The following is a 20203-nucleotide window of genomic DNA, read 5'->3' as shown; positions in this document are numbered from 1 at the left end:
TGCGTAAAATGGCCTCTGGTTGTTGCCGGGAGAGCAGCAGTGATAATGAAGGGATGAAGAATGCATGTGCAGCGTCACGTACCCTCTCCTTTGATTCCAAGGCCCGGCCTATTCACAACCACCTGGTCAAGGCGTGTTAATAAAGACACATGATGCTAGTGGGTGCAATCAAAGCCCCCTTCAGCTCATTTCCTGAGTTCCCTGGCTTTCTATCTCTTGTCAACAGAATCACAATGAAACCTAAACCCTACGTGATCCCCCGAATATCAAAGACACTGACCTTTCCTGCTCGCAAAAACACTGATGTGATGACGTTGATATTTGCGTTTGCCTTAACAGCCTTCTACGGTTCTTCGGATCTCTTATCTGTTAGGACATTGTAATGATAAAGTGGAGTGCGTGATCTTTGTCGGAAGCAACGGAATAATAGTGTCATACTGCTTACTTCACATTGTCGCCAACACAGTCACGTGCGCAGAGGCAGAATCTGAATCACCAAGAAACTTGTTCTATTGGTTGACTTCCAAGAAAGACTAAACATCCTAAAACAACAATTACATCTCAGTGTGAAGACGTCTGGATAATAAATACAGTATTTAATTCATCCGTGTTTGAGTGGGAACTGAAGTGTTATGTTTGAAAGCATCCATCCTTAATCAAGCTGTGGTATTTATATTGCTTGAGGCATAAAACAATATAAATACCACAGAGACAATCTGATTAAATACAATTTATTTAAAGAAATTAACAATGCAGTAATACTAAAGAAACAACTGAATTATTAGATTTGTTTTTCAAACAGAACTGCTCTGCAAAATAGATTCCTTTATTTTGAAATGTATTTTTAACTGAGAATATGTTTAATTTGAAGAAACGTACAGGACCAACGCACCCAATAAACACTAATTAACCCATGTACAATAGGGTTAGCTAATAAACAATCGACTCATGCTCAAAGAGGTTTACCGATGACATTCACGCCACTTTTTTAACCTCTATAATTTTTGCATCCCGAACAAACTGGTCTATTTTGAAAGCGGCAGGTGTTTATGGGGGCAGCTCTATCCTGTTCTTGTGTACACTGACGGCTGTCACCAAGTGGCATATGCCGCTGTTTGTTCTGCAATGAAAGAATTGGAGCTAATTAAAGAGATGCAGCCTGCCACAGGAAGTGTACGTAAGCGGGCCATTCTCTGCTCTGATTAGTTAGTTGTTCAAACACGCCTCGGGATCAGGTGAGAGACTGGAATTCTATTGATGAAGTGCTTTTAGAAGACCTTGAATTTCTGGAAATTCAAACACTGGTGTTATAATACGGGGTGGAAAGGGAAGCCAGGTACTTTACTGAAGTAGAACGGCTGCTTATATTAGATCTAATCTGCTTAAGTAGGTATAAAATCAATTTTTGGGTTACACAAACTATTACTCAGACACCATCTTAGCTGGATAGGTGACCTCTAATATGCTGTCAGAACAATTTAAGCTTTAATGTCTCCAGTAATGATTGCCTAGTTTCGATAATGAATAATTCACAATTGTCAACAGGTGAGAGGTGTGTACATCTTTATATAGTTTCATGTTATATTAGTTCAGCCTCATCCCAAACGAGCTGACAAAGCCGAGCAATAGCTACTTTAAAATGACGGTATTATACGTCATGTTTCAAATAAACTGTACGCAGGACAGCAAAAGCTACAAGTTAAACCTGATGAACTGTTTCTCCAACTAATCGACCTAGTTAAATGTTTATCCTGTGTCTGGTTTCATTTTACTTTACAGAAAGAATTTTCTAAATGCGAATTTAGAAAAATATTTTTTCTTTATTTTGTTTCATCCCGACTCCTTTACGTGTTCTTCTTTGCTGTAACTGTTGCATAGAGAACATATATGAACACTGAACAAACACTGCACTGAAAGCCCACCCTCTAAGGGCAATGCAACAGTAACCTGTGCATATCGGAAATGCAATAAAACGTTATATATGTATATATATATATATATATATATATTTAATGAGGCCGTTTCTGGCAGTGCACCTGATGTTTATTGCATATGCTGCTTGTACAATGAAAAAAATGTATTGCAGTAATTAGTGTGAATGTAAATCATCACTTCTATCTTGTAATTCTAAATCAGTCAGTCTCCCTTCAGTGGCATTGTAACCTCTGACCTCCCAGTGGAGAATATGAGTACATATGTATATGTTATCTTCCAAATGCTCACTGAGATACAGCACACTTTTAAGATCCAATACATCTAATGCTCATGTTGGGCAGTTTTCTTACTGCCATGTCTGAGATTAGCCAGGGAGATCTCTCGCGGCTTGATGCTCAGACACTGCGAGTAAATCCCTCTGATTAAAGTGAACAGAACTGGGACAGACTGGCCAAGGCGCAGCTCTCACACACTCAGACGTGTCTGTCTGGAGTCTCAGAAGTAAGAGCTTGCGCAATGACTTTTAGATGTCGTATAGTCCTTAGAAGTGTCAATAAAGAATAGTTTGGTTTCCTGGCAGCCTTTCTGTATCCTCCCAAAGGATGGCTTCTTTAAAACTACATTAAGCTTCAATAATACGATGGGTGAATGTTTTTCTATTTTTTTTAAAAAAAAATTTCAAGAGTCTCACCAGCAGTGTTTTAGCTGTAACTCTGAAGTTTACAATCCATGCACATGTGTTTTAATGAATGCACAAGAACATATAACTTGGGGTCGAGAATAACCTGAAATCTCTCTTGTGAAATCTTTAAAAATGCGAGTTATGTGATCACCAGATGAATGAACCACAAGGAGCCATCTTATTCATGCTGCACTCTCTGACCCTTGTCAAAATACTTGTAAGCTTAAAGCATCTCAAAGCACCTGTGTTAATTTCCGTCCGAGTCGCGGAGCAGTGACAGCCCGAGCCACGTCGGGTAATTAATGTCTGTCAGTGTCAGTATTAACTATTTAAATACTTTGGTACAAAATACATATTGTTATAGCTATAGTTGGTTCATTTACCAGAACAAAAAAAAAGAATGACATCCAAACGGGATGTGACAGTAAATAAATGACTTCAAATGAAGGAGATCAGACCCAGGGACTGTCAAGATGCAAGGAGATCAAAGACACGAAGAGAGCATCTGCAGCATGAAAGTGACATCTGAGAAAGAACATTTAGAAGTAAATCTGGATGTTCTTCGCCACTGTGTTCAAGCCCCTTTCAGTGGATCCATGAAAGCTACAGTTCAATAGAGAATCCTGAACAATACCATGACTACACCATTCATTAGGGCTGTTTTTCTCTCCTCCTGATAAGCCACAATTCTTATTGTAGGAAAAAAAAAACATGTATTAGTCACAGGGTTTACATGTCTATTAAGGGCCACATAGCTCGTCAGTGCTCTTTGTATTGCTTCAGGCAGCAGCAGCAGCAGCAGCAGCAGCCTGGTTAACTCCTGTGATGTATGCTGACGTATTCTGGTGCGAATGGGCAGCCTGTCAATTACAGGGAGTCTAAATTACATTGTACACAGCCAAGTTTACTCTTAATGATCTTCTCTACGGAATAATTACTTTATGTTTTATGACATGTTGTTAGAATCAAAGAAGATCTGTTTGTTTTCATAGTGTCCAGACAAAAAGTCAAAAAGAAAAACCAATGGTTGAGGCTATAATTGACGCTGAGACAAGGAGCACAGAGCTGTTAGGAGGTAATTCTAAGGGTATATTGTGCTCCTGTTATGTTATTTACTCTTTTTCTGTTTGAATTGTTTGATGCATTTTTATATGCTTTTTTATTTGTGGAACTGCTTATAATTATATATAATTATTTTTATTGCTCTTCTAGTTTCAGTTTTACGATCGCTTCTACGATCTATATCAGCTGTCTCGTCGACATAATGTTTCAGAAAAAAAAGATTAAAAAACAAAAACAAAATGGTGACTTCTTCAAACTAATTTATTTGTGACACTTTTAAAAACCCGCCATTCTTGCTTAGATTTAATAATGACTTCAATTTAGTCGACAAATTAAATAATTGTTTTAACCCTTAAGTATTATTATGTGATATGGTAATACACATTTACAATATACATTCAGCACACAACATTAACTTGTTCATTTGTTGTGTTTTGTTGCCCAGGCAATGCATATTGTGTTTGCATGGTGCAGCGGAGACGCTTGCCTTCTGTAGGAGGTGGAGGTGATAAGAAGTTTAAGCTAACAGTCAGGTAAACATGTTCACTCATGCTTTTCCGATCTGAAATTGGAGTTCCGTCCACAAACAGACAGAACTCCGATTTGTCCAACTGAACAGACTAGATGTCCTTGTTACTATCAGTGAATTGTTCCTTTAAATTGATCTTTGCCATTCTGCACCATTCAGCAGATCTGGGTTCAGTTCCTGAGAAGGGGAAGTTCCCTTCACTGCTCACTTCTGGGTTGTGTAAAGCATATGCCCATGTCACGAGGGACACAGGCCAGGACCACCTGAGACAAACAACATGTGCATCAGCCACATGTACACCGATCAGGCATAACATTATGCATTAACAACATTCCTAATATTGTGTAGGTCTCTCTTGTGCCTCCAAAACAGTTGTGGCTCGTCAGAGAATGGACATGGGTCTTCTCAGGGTGTCCTGTGGTGTCTGGTAACTGAATGTTGTTAGTGGGGGTCTTTGGGTCCAATGGGTTGAGGGGAGGGGCCTCTGTGGATCAGGCTTGTTTCAGTGCATCCCACAGATATTTGATCAGTTTGGGATCTAGTGAATTTGGAGGCCAGGTCAACACCTTGTGCTGTTTTTCATGTTGTTTGAGTTGTTCCTAAACCGTTTTTGCGTGTGTGTCTGTGTCAGGCTGCATCCTGCTGGGGATGGCTGCTGCCATCAAGGAGTGTCATTGCTATGGGGTGGAGGTGCCTGGTCTGGTCTAGGTGGGTGGTACATGTCTAAGTATCATCCACACGAATTCCAGGTCCAAAAGTTTCCCAGCATAACACTGTATTATCACAAGACGGTCAATGTTATTTACCTCTCCTGTCAGTGGTTGTAATGTTGTGGCTGATCGGTGTATATGTCTGACTTAGAGGTGCAAGGAGCTAAAAGTACAGTCTGGCAGACAGAGACATCTCACCTGTCCCCTCTCTAAGGTGACTTAAGCTTAGAGAACAAAGGCATTATCTGTTTAAAGTAATGAGGTCTCGAAGGTTGAGTTGTCCCTCATCTTGATTCTGGTTGGAGGTGCCCCTGAAGCCTTTTCCACTGATTGTCCTGGTCTTATTAAAACACGTGTGGTGTTAAAGAAAGGAAAACATGCAGATTAGGCCTGGTATGTGCACAGAGGTGCTTATGTGCTGAGGAAAGGATTTTGACAGGGGGGCATGTTTGAGTGAGAGTAAAGGCAGGTGGGCTACACTTCAATCCTCTTAGCCAGTCTTGGTTCCGAGGTGTCAACAAACAATAAGAATTAACAACTTGTGCCAGTGAATTCTGCTTTCAAAAGGAACATGTTCAATATATTATGGTGGCACATTTGTCCATCCTCAGTTGCCTATTCATTGTTAAATGTTTGCATCAATAAATCCTGTTTCTTAAGTTTTATTTTTGTTACAGTGGCTACTCTTTTTTTATTTTTTTTATTTTACACACTGGGGTATCAAATGAAAGCAGTTTAAACGTGCGTTTTATTCCCTCAGTAAAATGTGTATTCGTGATTGATCTCATTGAAGCTGCTTCAGGCCTTCGGGTGAAGTGAAAAGACACGCTTTTCCCTAATGACGTGGGCGGCGCTGCCCTTTTTCCATTTGCTGCTGGGGGTGAGATTATTGCCCCCTCCTCTTTCTCTCCGCGGTTAAATAGCAAGGCGCGCCGCTTCTCGGGGTAGACGGCCCACTTTGCGTAAACAGGACGTTATTTAGATAATCCGCCTGCAAGAACTAAATAAAAAAGGTTCAAACGGAGCTGGCACTTTAACATGTACTCAAATAAAATCGAAGGACCGCGCAGAGGACGATCTTTTGACTCCATGAACATTGGCTTTGAAGAGAAGCTGCTGAACAATGAGGTAAGAATTTCATGCGTAAAGACTGGAGGAAAGAAAAAAAATGAAAATACAGTTTATATCACTTTGAAATACACAAGGTTGCTGCTTTTTTTTTTTTTTAGAGTATTCATGTAATAAGAACATCTGTTTGCCTTAAAAAAAAAGTGGGGTAGGCAGGTTTTAGGGGATATTTCAGAGGATTTTCTTTTTTTTGAGAGTGGTGGATTGATCGGTCTGGGTCAGCTTAACGAACAAGCCTTCACTTTGTCGTCAGCGCAGATTAATTTAAGCCGTTTTGATATACTGTAATTTACGTCAAAGGGTTCAGAAGGTTGACGGGGGATATCTCCAAGTTTTATTCTGCGACAGACTCATTGACGCTCAGCCTCCACCGGTTTCCTTCGTAAACTACTTCTCTGCTAAGCACACGGGAGAAGAAGCTCGCGTGTTTCCTTAAGTTAATAACACAGTGTTGATGAAATGTGCACAAATAGGTCAGATGCTACAGAGAACCTGGAACAGAAACAAAATAAATAAACCAGAAGTCGAAGAAAAAACTGTTGGACTGTGTCTGGCGTTTTTACTTTTTACTTTTAATAGGTTTTATTCTTTATTTATGCAGCTACCAATACAATAATATTGTACAAACGGAATCATACATAGAAGACAATAGTGACGATGCAAAAAGTCCACATTTTTAAGTTCAGAGTTATTAATTCGTGTATGGAATAAGAGAGAACTTCCTCTCTTATATTTATGGAGCTGGCATCAAAACGAAACGGTTTGATGAGGGACTGTTAAACCCACCCCTGCGCGCTGCGGCGATTAAGCGCTGCCTAATGTCTGGTTAAGATTTCAACATGCAGGGAGCTAATAATAGGCTTTCCTGCTCTCTAAATGAGATTGCTGTAAGGCGATTGTTTGAGACAGAGACAAGTTCATCTTCGTTAAACCGAGACGCAAAGAGTTGACCCCGGGGAGCGTCCTGATCCAGTCTCCGCGCACTAATGCTTTCAGGGATACTACCGAGAAGGGTTCACCGAAAACTGGTCTGCCGCGTGGTCTACACAGTGCTCGATGGGCGAAAAATGGTAGGAAGAATTTCGGCTGAATTTAAATGAGCTCAAGAGACGTGCTCTTTTATTCCACCTCCAAGTGCGTTTTTACGCATCAGACGGTGGAGAAATTATTATATTTATAAAGGTTAGTTTTAGTCTGAGCTACAGTGCGCAGCTTGAGTGAACGAGAAAACTCTGCAGTCATATAAACAGATTAGTTGCTCTGTTCTGCTGGCAAGTTACAGGCCTGCTTCAAAAATCTGGTGCAGGGATTATATTAATTTTCCCCTGGCGTGTGCGCAAACGTGAGAGCACTCTCCGAGGTGCTGAAACGGACACGAGGGTTGGGTAGCTTCCTGTGCTCACTAATCTCAGTCCTATATTTGTGTGTGTATATCCACTGAATTGGTATTGTTACTTACTTTGTGTGAATGGATGTAAACAAACAACAGATGAGGTAACAGAAATATTTGGCACCTTAAGATCGTTTTCCGTGACTCCTACTACTTTTTGCGAGTGATGCACGTCCATAAGATAAGATGTACATGGGATTTTTGCGTAGGTAGATGCTCTTATGTGATTGGAAGTTGTGCGTTCGCGTCATTAGTGACTAGGCAAGTCACGGGAGAAATGTGTTACGTGACCCTGACTCAAGTTAGGAACAAACCAAATAATAGAACTGTTGATAAAAGTTGGTTCTCTCCATCGCTGGCTGTCAGATTGAAGATATTGTGCCATTAGATGCGTCAAAATCTAAATATCTTTTATTATTATTTTCAGATAAACAAATCAACTTTCACAAAAATTGAAGAAAACACTGAGAAGAAGAATACGTCAGAGAAAGGGAGAGCAACAATCATCTTTTCCCTCAAAAATGAAGTGGGAGGACTTGTAAAGGCACTCAAACTCTTTCAGGTAGGGCAAAGTAATTCCACTCGTCCATTTTCCAACCTATTGATGGTTTCATTTGGAATACGGTGCATTATAGGACACAGTTTTATATCAATGTCTATCAGTATCTGTCCTCTACTTAATCGTTTATCAAAAAGATGATAAAGCAAATGCAGATAACTTAAAAGTCACCTTTTATTGCTTCTCTGCAGGAAAACCATGTCAACCTAGTACACATAGAGTCCAGAAAATCCAAAAGACGCAACTCCGAGTTTGAAATTTTTGTGGACTGCGACAGCAACCACGAACAACTGAATGAAATCATACAGCTGCTTCGGAAGCATGTGAACGTGGTGGACATGGAGCCTCCAGATAACTCCTGTCTACAAGAAGAGGGTGAGAAAGCAGCATATGAAAAGTTCCAGATTACTGTGTGTAACAAATAAAACTTTAAATGTGATTAACTGTAAATATAATAATAACATTTTCTTCTCTTTTCAGATATGTATAACGTACCCTGGTTCCCAAAGAAAATTTCAGACTTGGACAAGTGTGCTAACCGTGTCCTGATGTATGGATCTGAGTTGGATGCTGACCATCCGGTACGGTAGAAGCTTACTGCTCAACTTAAAATAAATAAATAAATTAAAAAAATAATAATAATTTGTATGAATCATGCTCATATTTGCTTGTTTCTCCTTATCAGGGTTTCAAGGACAATGTCTACCGGAAAAGGCGAAAGTACTTTGCTGATCTTGCCATGGCCTATAAACAGTACGTTTCTGCATATTTAAATAGCCTTTCCAGAAAATCTCTTTTTACCTCATCCTTAAAGATTTTTTTTTCCTTCCTTGTTCCAGTGGGGATCCCATTCCCCGTATTGAGTTCACAGAGGAGGAAGTGAAGACTTGGGGGGTTGTGTACAGGGAGCTCAACAAGTTGTACCCCACCCATGCCTGCCGGGAATACTTGAAGAACCTGCCACTGCTGTCCAAATACTGTGAATGTCGGGAGGACAACATCCCTCAGTTGGAAGACGTCTCACGCTTCCTCAGAGGTTGGTCTTTTAATTTCCTGAATAAAACTTCCTTCTTTTGTCTCAAATACTTTGTATTTACACATGTTTCAAACATCTTTTCAGAACGTACTGGCTTCACCATCCGGCCTGTGGCGGGTTACTTGTCCCCACGTGACTTCCTTGCTGGTTTGGCCTTCCGTGTTTTCCACTGCACCCAGTATGTGCGACACAGCTCCGACCCCTTATACACCCCAGAGCCGTGAGTAATATCCAAGTCTGATATCAAGAATATATCAAGAATACGTGTTGTTTATGTTAATAATAGGCTAGTGGTCTTAATAATATCTTTCATTATCCAGGGACACATGCCATGAGCTGCTGGGTCACGTCCCACTGCTAGCAGAGCCCAGCTTCGCCCAGTTCTCTCAGGAGATCGGTCTCGCTTCACTCGGGGCTTCAGATGACTCAGTTCAGAAACTGGCCACAGTGAGTGTCACGGTTTAAAGAAAACTAAAAGAAATTGAGATATTTCACATTTTAAATTCCCCAAACTCCTCATGATTGTTTGACTTTGTCATTTATCTACAGTGCTATTTCTTCACGGTGGAGTTTGGCCTATGCAAACAAGAAGGGCAGCTGCGAGCATATGGAGCCGGACTGCTGTCATCTATCAGTGAGCTTAAGGTAAACGTTTAGACATTTCTGACATCTTACCATTCAAGGTTCAAGAAATATATTGTCCATGTAAAAATGTAAAAATATTAATTAAGCAGACAGAATTGTGTTTCTGGTTTTTGTTGTTTATAATCTTGATAAAATCTTAAATCCTGATAACAAAAAGGAAAACGTGATTTCTTTTATAGATTAATTCACTGGAAATACAGATGATTTTTCAATAAAACAATTCAAATGTGTGTGGCTACAATGTTTGTGACATCTGTTCTGTGATTCTCTCTTAAAGCATGCGCTCTCTGGAAATGCAAGGATAATGCCTTTTGACCCAAAAGTTACATCCAAACAAGAATGCATCATCACAACATTTCAGGATGTCTACTTTGTGTCGGACAGTTTTGAGGAAGCCAAAGTCAAGATGAGGTGATTTTCATTTAACTTTAAGATATGACATAATGATATGAAATGAAAAGTATCTATTAAATACACTGCAGTTTGACATTTAATTAAATATTTGCTTCAGATGGTTTAGTCATGACATTGTGTTTTATTTCAGGGAGTTTGCCAAGACCATCAAGCGTCCCTTCACAGTGCGATACAACCCCTACACCCAGAGCGTGGATGTGCTAAAAGACACTCCCAGCATCAACAGCGTGGTGGAGGAGCTCCGGCACGAGCTCGATATTGTCGGTGACGCTCTGAGCCGGCTCAACAAACACCTGGGAGTCTGACATTTCAGTTGAAGTTATCCACCTACGGTCCATCATTGCTCACTGTGTCATCCCCAGCACTGCTGTAAAGATATCGCTTGTGTGTCGACCCTTTGTCATTAAAATCAATGCACGACACTTTTTGGCATAATGCTCAGTTGTCTCCATTGCAAGGTATATGGCTTAAACTATATTTACAGGTGCTTTAGGTATGTTTAGCCGCTAAAATCAGTAAACTTCAAAACCCAAAGAGCTGCTTAATCTAAGGCAAGATTTTGCTTCCGCTGTACTTCTCAACAGATTTGTGTATTGCAAAAAAACTAATGTGCTCCCAGCTGTTACAAACATGTATGTGGTTCTCGTCCGCCTATTGTTAATTCTGCTGTTGTATATGATCATGTGAATTTTTTTGCAATGCATTTCATTCTTCTCCTTCACATTTAATCTTCCTCACTTCAGTGATATGTATAAAAACGTACCTTGTTTGTATTCTTTTTGGTGTATGTATCATGTTCCTGTTCTTGTGTGCTGTTTGAGGGACTTTGTGAAAGTGAAAACTTTAACTAACTAGTGTTATAAGAATGCTTTCATGATTGATTCCTACCGATTCGGCCCATGTACGCAATTTATTTTACAGTGATGATTCTGAATACCTCTATATTTATATACATATATAAATGTAGTACTCCTGAAATCAAAATATTATTTTTCTACTGTAAAGAAATATAGACGTTAGGAGTAGAATATGTATCAAACTAAAACTAATTAAAATAAAAACATCCATTGTGTCTTCACAACCTGTCACATTGTTTGTTACTTGTTGACTTACCGCTCTGTGTTGTCCTGGCATCAGTGATTTGGTTGTGGATGATACCGACTCGTGAAGATGATGCAGTTGAAGATCACAGAGACGCAGAATGATAACCACAACCACTGGTGAAAGAAAGTGATACCAGTTATGATAAAGTTAGTATTTGTGCAATTTCAGTTAAATGTTATAGGAATAACTATCGCTTTGACCTGTCGCATCTTTATGTGTAATCAAAAAAAGAAAAAAATACCATCCCCAAGATGGAAACCAGAAAACCAAGACTGATGACTGAATATTGATGACTCTGAATAAGGGTGTGACTCTGTGGGCTCATACAATTAAATGTTTGCATATATGCCATCCCTGAGACTTTTATTTAAACACATGGCAGAGAAATCATGCAATTATGTTTACAATGTTCAGATTAAAATACTTGACGAGGAATTGATTCGACAATATGAGCTGTAATATGTTTCAACATATAACATGTAAAAAAATATACAACATGTAACAAAAAGTTTCAACTATCTAAACTGATTTACTGAACTGAAAACTCACATATCCAGTGATGGTGTGCTTTACGACAGTGTCGCAAAGCGCACAGGACTCTTTAGCTCGGTGCTCCATGGAAACGCGCTCACGGCTGGAGTTTTGTTTACACTCATGGGTAAGTTTGTTATCTTCACCGTTAAATCGTCCACATAGTGCATATGTGGTCCGGGTAGTTTAAATATAATATAAACAAATATTCACAAACAACAAAGTACCGCTTCAGCCGTCAACCGTTAACGTAGCACTTTTGCTAACGTTAGCTTAACTAGCGTCCAAAGTAAGACGCTCCTCGTATTTAAACAAACGGCCGTCCTTATCCGTTCAGCGGCTACATGAGCACTGATGAGCTGCTGGTCAAGTTAATGTTTGGTGTTGTTTCTGTCAGGGAGCTAACAGCTACGGGCAGCTGGGACAGGGACATGTGGAGGACCAGTCTGTTCCCCGGCTCTCTGACAGCGCTGCCCTACAAAACCGGGAGGTCCGGACCATCAGCGGCGGTGGCGGCCACACCGTGATTGTCACCGGTAGATTACCGTTTCCTCCAAAAACAAAAATGCTTTTAGACACAAGCCTCAGTCCACCAAGTTGTCAACATGTGTCATGAAATGTGAGCTAAGCTTTCAGTGGTCAGGTTGCGCCCCCTCCTGGCCAATAGTTTTTTTTATTATTATTATTTATTAAGACTTGTTTGTTTGGAGACACTGTGTTACTATATTAAAGAAAATAAATGATTAGTGTTTTCCCTATGTTTCTGGTGTATTTTGTGTCGGACAGAGAGCGGAGAGGTGTTTGTTTGTGGACAGAATCACAAAGGACAGCTGGGACTCGGCCACAATGCAGATATCTCTACTCTTCAGCTGTGCCCCATCTTGAATCAGAGAGTCACAAATGTAGCCTGTGGTTGGGATTTCACTCTTCTTCTCACTGGTGAGCACTGACACCAGTAAAATGTCACTGTGTTTTTTTTTTTTATTTGTATACTAGTTTCATTATGACGTGACGGTTGAAGCATTTCCTTCAAGTGTTTTCTTGACCACATGCATGTAAATTACTGCAAATGGCAGTTATGTGGTCAACAAGAGGCGTTCTTACAGACACACACTCATTTATGCCCAGCATGACTATAACTATAAGTACCACTTTTAAACCATTCTTGTAAATATCATATTTTTAATTTCAGCTGAGAGATATCAGAGATTTATGATATAGAGATGTTCCTGAAAAAGCAAGAAAATATGACCTCACACATTTCATGAATACATTAAGCTGTATTGTGTTTTTTGTAACACAACCAACTCTGAAAGCATACAGCTGCATTGTGTTGTCTGAAGTTTTTCTGACAGGCATTGGGATTTGGTTTGCAGTCTAATTTTTACAGTTAAACTTTAATTCGACGGTCTTTGTGTCATAGATTAAAAACATGTGATGGAGCATTACAGGATGTGTACTTAAAGATATAGAACGCTTCCGAGATCTGTGACATTCTGCAGTCTAAAGTAGAAATAATACACAAACAAATTAACTCTGGCTCAGATGTGCAGCCTATGCAATTCGCTTAATTCGCTTGATTTGAAGTCGATTAATTTAACCATACTTTCAATCCAATAACTGAATATTTCAGTGCGTTTTGTTTACAGATGTATTTAATTTGTTTTTATGTCACACTGGCAGATTGTGCTCAACTGCTGGCATGTGGCTCCAATGCATTTGGACAACTGGGTGTCGGACCAGCAGTCACACACTCTGCAAATCCGCTGCTTATTGTGGTGAGCACATAATGCGATTGTGGTTTAGCTTCGGTAAAGTGCTAGTCTTGACCTGTTTTTCATGTTTATTAACTAATTATATAACTAATTATTAACATTTGCATTCCAGTCGGTTTGATCAGTTGTGATGAAACAGATGCCATTGTGCTTTTTGTTTTCAGAGTCTGAAGGAGCCAGTAGTGAGTGTAGCAGCCGGACTTAGACACTCACTTGCTGTGACTGGTAAATTAGCAGCATAAAGTCTGCTCAGTATATTTTTAATTTTGCAGTGAAGCCATAAATCCTAATTTTATGCTTGTCTCTCAGACTCAGGTTGTGTATATCAGTGGGGAACCGGTCTTTTCAGCCATGCTAAGAGAGCACTCAGTCCATGCCCTGTCCCATCTCACCTCCGCTCTAAGGTGCCCTCTCTGGTACCAGGTAAGGTAAACTGAAAACAAAGCAGTTTAGGTTATTTATAATGCCACTGTTGATTTATAGATGTGACAAATTTGTGTCCATGTTGCAGGTCTGGATCAGATGAAATCACGCCTGGTAGCAGCAGGCTCAGTACATTGTGTGTGTCTTACAGGTACACGTCTTTCCAAACTATCCACTACTGAAAATAGACTGGATGTTCCTTGCTTGCAAAAAAAAAAAAAGTTGTTGTTGATTCCTTAAAAGCATATAAAAAAAACTGGATTGCATGTGGTAAGGTCTGGAAACGAGCTCAAAAGAGGCAATAATAGGTTTCTAAAAGCAGCTACTGTATGTAAATGCATTTTGAGCTGCTGTTCCACAGGGAGCATTTACGCATGCAGGCTGTACCACTGAGTTGTCATGCACTTCAGGTTCATGCATCAAGTCTGGCATCCTCTAAGTCCTGTAATTAGTTGACCAGTGCCTCTCAATTACCGTTCTGCCTTTTCGCTACTGCCTCTACTGGATGAAGAATAATGTCGTTCCTGTCGTGTGTGCAGGAGTCGGTGATTTGTTTCTGTGGGGAAGCAATAAGCATGGCCAGCTGACCAGCACTGAGCCCTTCCTGTCTTCTCCCACTCTACTGAGGCGATCTCTATTGGATGGAGAGAAAGCTACAAACGTGTGGAGCGGATGGACACACACTGTTGCTCAAACAGGTACACATTATGCCTTTAATGCTCAACACAATAGGCGCTTTATCTAAACAAGGGTATTATCTATTTCAGAGAGTGGCAGAGTGTTCACATGGGGCAGAGGAGATTATGGGCAGCTGGGCCGACAAGCATCAAGCAGTCAGGACCAAGAGCAGCAGGCAGCTGGCCCTGTAACAGAAGGTGGCTGCCGGGAGGTTTGCCTTCCTGCCGAGGTTAAAGTCCTCCATGGGGCAACACAGGTAAGACATCTCAACGTTTGACACTTCACAAATGGATTAGCCTAAGTCATGTTAAGGTCAGTAAAAAGTGTTTCTTAGATTTAGTGCTGTTTTTTATTGATTATACACTCTGTTTTTATTATTGTGGATGTCAGTGTTAAGTAGAAACATTTCTGTGGCAATCCAGCAGGAGGCAGCAGACAGCCACGGATAGAAAAAAAAACCCAAAAAAAACCCTTGCTTGTTTAGTATGAGGTGAAACCGGGTGCCCCTCAAGAGTAGGTTGTTAATGATTTACATCACTATATCCATCCTGCTCAGTATGCTCAGTGCCATTATTGGCCAGCTGGCAGAGAACCACTTACATTTAGTGTAGGCAGAGGTCTCCTCTCTTTTAAGAGGTATTATGTGTGAGTGTCACGCGAATGCAGCAGTTAACCCGTGGTGTAAACGGCAACTCGTATAGTGGGAAATTGTTGCCAATAACGTGGATGTCAGGGACGGGCGAGGGCAAGTGCTCGATCACTCTTCCAATGCACACAAATCATAGCAACAGCACTGGCATATGTCAGAGCGTGGTAATCTTGTGTGTAAAGCGCTAAGCAAGATGGATTATCTGAGGTGGACTATGAATCTCTCAGCCCACCCAGCTGTGTTAGTCCTGTACACTATACAGACTCAATACACAGATGAAAAACATTCAGTAAATTGTCACATTTTTATGAGGCATGTGAACATTGAAGAGAAACAAATAACAACCCGTCAGTGGTTCAGGTATCAGTGTTTCTGTTTCTTATCATGGCTTGTCACAGCTTTTCATTTTATCTAAAACACTGCCTTATAAAGCTTTTCAAAGGATATTGGTAAAGATGGAGTGCATGTCTTTAGCAGGTAAAGAGAGTTCTAGCGAGCTTTATCTCATATCCACCGTTTCATTAGTATTTCGCTGTCTCATTCAAGTCCCGTCACAGTTATGAAGAAGAAAGGAATGCCATTACACTGTAAAAGGCTTTGGTCAGCAAAGCTGCACAGCCTTTCTGAAATGGATGCATTAACTTCTCCATCAAGTCCAGCAGTAGGTTTTAACTTTTATGAATGGCTTGGCTCCTCTGCTACACTAGACCGCTTTGAATTGTGGAGTCGAGTTTTTAATGTATGTAAAGATGAAATAATAATATTAGCATGTTTACAGCTCAAAAAAAAAAAAAAAAGTAGATGACATGAGCTTGAGATATATATATATAATTTTATTTGGATTTTTAGAAGAAGCTTTGTTACAAAGTGGCAAAATTGATCTTGAATATTAAGGTCTTAAAATTGTCTGTTTGCCTTCAGCATGTATTTCAAACAGTTTTAAAATATTTATTTCTACAGATAACTTGTGGATCTGAACATAACCTTGCCATTGTGGGTGAGTGTATTCTCTTTTCTCTCTTGGCTTTCTGAACAGATGGCTTTTCTTTTTGTTGCCTAATACACATAATACTCAACTGCACTATTTAGACACATCAGGAGTGTTATGAGAAATTAGGCCAAAAGTCTGGACTTGAGTGATTTGAATTGATTTCTGTAAGTGCCAGTGGCTGAAACAAGAGACGTCCTTTCTGGCCTGACATAACTCTGACTCTGAGTGCATGAAGGAAAAGGGAATACACGTAGTAGGTGAGGCTAAACTATTTCAAATCGTGCTTTCTGTACAAAAGAATTGGTAAGGGAACTGTCTAATACAGGGGTCTTCAACGTTTTCCAGGCCAAGGACCCCCAATCTGATGGAGAGATGGAGCGGGGACCCCCTACTTATATATATATATTGTATAAAATTGTGTTTTATATTAAACCGGTCCTATAGTATGGCACAGCAGCATAGATCGTTTATTTACATCAAGATGGTTGACTCTGTTGCCGTTTATGATCACTACTATCAGGAAATCGCCCATAAATATATGTTATATAATAGTTAGAGCCTTGATTCTTTTCCCCATAATCCCCAAGCTGTATAACATTTAAAAAGAACTTCATGTGTGTTTAAAAAAAATTGTGGAGGTGAATATAAAAAAATGTCTAATCAATCAAAACATTTTCGCGACCCCCCTGCAGTACCTCCGCGGACCCCCTAGGGGTCGCGGACCCCCTGTTGAAGACCTCTGGTCTAATACATTACATTTAAACATCGGTGTAATTAATCCAGGTAATGCTGTAGAGAATTTCTGAGGTCAGGTCGTTGCTCTGTGGCTTTTGCATCCGGATGTAATTACAGCATGGATAGATGGGTATCACTGATGGAAGCAATTACCCGAACAGGCCTGTAAAAGAGCTGAATTAACCACACACATTTACAAGCATATTTTTTCAGTCAGATGTTTGGAGAGCACTCTCACTTTATCCACATAAGAACTGAATATAGACACTGCAGCCACAAACATGTCTGAAAGATTACTAAACAAAGACAGGCATATATGAGTGTCCTCCTCAGAATTACAAAGAGATTAAATGAGCTTTCATTCTTTCCAGGCTTCCAAACGGTCTCCTCCTTTTCCGTAGTCACCGACTAGCAACATAAAAAATTTTGGAAGTAAAATGCTCCACATAAAATTTTCAACACTGACCCAGTTTTTCACATCAGCATGACTATAAATACAGCAGACTGACTCTGAAATACAGGCGCAGGACTCCATTAGAGAGAAACATTGTATCCATGACATCCGCTTTTAATGTTCTAACCAGTTGTCTTGATAATCATAATGGATTTGTCGTCACAGTTCGGAAATTATAATGACTGTCCATCACACTAACTCAAAGCACTGACTTGGAAAAGTTCTCGTGTGAACCTCCACCACCTCGCTCCTGTGCCATGCTCCCCTCTTTTCCTCTTCCTGTCTCAAGCGTGGTGGCAGGAGCAGTGAAATAGCAAAACAGGATTGGAAGCAGAGACCTGAGTGCTGCTATTTCTGGTGCTGAAGTAGGTCAGGCCGAAAGGAACGGAGAGCATTGCATGCTGCTTATGATATCTGTTGCCTGCTCATTTCTTGCCCATTTTCACTTGGGGAAGTGCCCCTCGTATATGAAACTCATCACCGGTGGTCGAAGGTGGGAGATAGGTCAAAGGGGCACAGCTCATCCAATCTGAGGAAAGAGTTTTGTTTATGTGAACAACGTCAAGAAGCACATTAGATTAGATCCCGTCTTAACTCGTACCTGTAGAATGATGCAAGGTGCGCTATAAAAGGAAACAGATACTGAAGATACCGTCACAGTGGGGCTGTGTATTAGGTGCGAAACTTTAAACTGTCAAATATTAAAACAAATGACAGGGGTTGTTTACAAGGAAATGACTTGTGGTTTGAGTTTCTTCTTTTCTTTTTTTTTTCCTTTTGTTGTGCTGAATATTTTACAGGCACTTTGTTGCCATGGAAACACTGATGTGCTGTACTCCAGTCAGTGTGTCCATGAATTAACCACAGCACCAAAATAAAGCTTTTTTTTTTTTTTTTTCCCCAGTGGACAAAATGCCCAAACAGATTAAGTTCACTAATAACGTGTGCTTACTGAACACTCTCAAACAAAGAGGATAAGAAATTAAGTCCAGCTATAAACACATGCAGTATCTTAAAGACGAGCCTACGTGAGCGTTTGTAATGCAACAGAGTATCTGGCAGAATGTCACATTGACATAAGCTGCTGGCGTGAGATCTTGGTCTGTTAACTGGCGAAAGCATATGTGTCTGTTGGCGAATCCAAATCTCCAATGCTGCGGATTTTCAGAGACGAGCTGAGAACCCAGAAAGACAAAGAAACCCCCCCTGATGGAGTGAATGAAAAGATGGCATGAAAGGCACACAACAAGGATGGGGAAAGCTTGAAGATGTGCTACCCTTGAGAAAGCAAGCTCGCTTCTGTTGCCATGGCAATGGAGCCTATTAGGTAACTGTGTTGCCATGGCACGTGTCTCCTCGGTGATGCAGACCTGACCACACCCACCAGCAAGCTCACCAGCTGTGAAGAGCAAGGGAGGCTGTGTTACTGGTGTCAGCGTTGGGAACAGAGAAGCTGATCGCATACCTCCCTTTTTAAAAAAATAAAAATAAAATAAATAAATTGGTTTTGCTATTTTTTCTTCCCAATTTGCTAATTTTTACAATTTCTTTTTTGCAAACACAGTGCTACAGCCGTGTCTCTCTACAGTCACTTTCACTGACCCACGTCCCTTCTATTTTTTCAGGGGGGCGTCTGCTCTCATGGGGCTGGAATGAACATGGAATGTGTGGAGACGGTTCACAGGCTGACGTCTCTCATCCACAGCTCATTGCTGGTCTAAGACCTCTTCTAATTGGCTGCGGAGCCGGACACTCCATGGCAGTGTGCGCTGCGACGACAAGCTCGAGACAGAACTCTGCGTCGACTCCATTTGAGTGACACTGGAGCTGGAACATTTACCCAGCATGACAATCAGAGACTATAAAAAGAGTGATTTGAGGAATTTCTGTTTTTAGTTGGTGCTCTGTGGAGCCCACATCATATTAAGTGCCCTTCACTATACAGTAACTTTCACTTTTTAAAAGGCTACCTACTTGAACAGATCACACTTGAAGTCCTGTGTGGTTGGACGCAGGCTGAGTTATGTTTCATGTGGCAGAGGCCAGCCCATCACTTTTATGGACATGATGGGGGCAATAGCTTAGCAGGACACGACAGTGCCTATGGCTGCTGGTCCACCTGCCACGTTTGTCTCCTGAATGAAGCCGTTATACAGCATGTGAAGGATGGTCTACACTGTTGCTATAGCTCCATCTTCCCATGTCATTGGTTTTACAGCTGTGATCTTGAGTGTCAGGGGGCAGTCAATCTATGCACCTCATACTGTCATATTATGATTTACCACTTACACATACTGGACAGTAATTTTTTTTTCCCAACTATCCACCTCTTATTCATATTGTTGTAAGTCTTGTGTCATACATGTTCTTATGTGCACCACTGTAATGCTTTATTAATCCATTTTAGAGGAAACTCAACTCCTGCCTTTGACCCAACCTACATATTTAAAAGGAGGGGACATCTGCAGTGCAGCACCTGGGTACAAACTGCAGTGCCTTGGTCAGAGTCAATAGTAAGACCCAGATAGGCTCATATCTGCATTATATCTGCTGCTTTTATTTAAAAGTTTTAGTTTTATAAAAAAAGTTTTAATTTTAGAATAGTGGTTTATGCAAATTAAATTAGGAAAACATCTGCCTCACTGAAGTTATTATATTATTTAAATAAAAATGCTATTACATGGATTAGTTTGGAAAAAAAATAAAATAAACCAACACTCGTTGAAAAATGTATCATTTCTGTGTTTTTTTTTATTTATCACTATTTATTGTA

At 40.3% G+C, this 20203-nt stretch overlaps 2 protein-coding genes across 3 annotated transcripts; both read left to right on the top strand.

The window, feature by feature from the left end:
- The first annotated feature begins 5877 nt into the window (after positions 1–5877).
- tph1a (tryptophan hydroxylase 1 (tryptophan 5-monooxygenase) a) lies at positions 5878–11005 on the top strand. Of its 2 annotated transcripts, XM_084554476.1 has the most exons (11): positions 5878–6046; positions 7864–7998; positions 8187–8370; positions 8476–8576; positions 8681–8748; positions 8835–9031; positions 9116–9251; positions 9352–9478; positions 9581–9676; positions 9954–10087; positions 10221–11005. In XM_084554476.1, the coding sequence occupies exons 1-11, from the start codon at positions 5957–5959 to the stop codon at positions 10393–10395; spliced, it is 1443 nt and encodes a 480-aa protein (XP_084410602.1). In that variant the 5' UTR covers positions 5878–5956; the 3' UTR covers positions 10396–11005. The 2 variants fall into 2 exon arrangements, with proteins under 2 accessions (XP_084410602.1, XP_084410601.1); XM_084554475.1 differs by having other exon boundaries at positions 8835–9251.
- A 787-nt stretch (positions 11006–11792) lies between these two features.
- Positions 11793–20134, top strand: sergef (secretion regulating guanine nucleotide exchange factor). The gene is made up of 11 exons (XM_084554986.1): positions 11793–11852; positions 12123–12261; positions 12512–12664; positions 13409–13503; positions 13665–13725; positions 13810–13923; positions 14012–14074; positions 14463–14621; positions 14691–14857; positions 16211–16247; positions 19056–20134. The coding sequence occupies exons 1-11, from the start codon at positions 11811–11813 to the stop codon at positions 19247–19249; spliced, it is 1224 nt and encodes a 407-aa protein (XP_084411112.1). The 5' UTR covers positions 11793–11810; the 3' UTR covers positions 19250–20134.
- Positions 20135–20203: the final 69 nt, after the last annotated feature.

The sequence above is a fragment of the Chelon labrosus genome (assembly GCF_963514085.1).
Source record: "Chelon labrosus genome assembly, chromosome: 11".
Taxonomy (NCBI): domain Eukaryota; kingdom Metazoa; phylum Chordata; class Actinopteri; order Mugiliformes; family Mugilidae; genus Chelon; species Chelon labrosus.
The sequence above is the reverse complement of the archived record's forward strand: the minus strand, read 5'-3'. Positions and strand labels throughout refer to the sequence as shown.

Coding starts and splice junctions, on each gene's coding strand:
- tph1a (XM_084554475.1), top strand. CDS start 5,957: ATGTACTCAAATAAAATCGAAGGACCGCGCAGAGGACGATCTTTTGAC. Junction 7,999..8,186: donor AGGCACTCAAACTCTTTCAG/GTAGGGCAAAGT, acceptor GCTTCTCTGCAG/GAAAACCATGTCAACCTAGT. Junction 10,088..10,220: donor GAAGCCAAAGTCAAGATGAG/GTGATTTTCATT, acceptor GTTTTATTTCAG/GGAGTTTGCCAAGACCATCA.
- sergef (XM_084554986.1), top strand. CDS start 11,811: ATGGAAACGCGCTCACGGCTGGAGTTTTGTTTACACTCATGG. Junction 14,075..14,462: donor ACATTGTGTGTGTCTTACAG/GTACACGTCTTT, acceptor TCGTGTGTGCAG/GAGTCGGTGATTTGTTTCTG. Junction 14,622..14,690: donor ACACACTGTTGCTCAAACAG/GTACACATTATG, acceptor TATCTATTTCAG/AGAGTGGCAGAGTGTTCACA.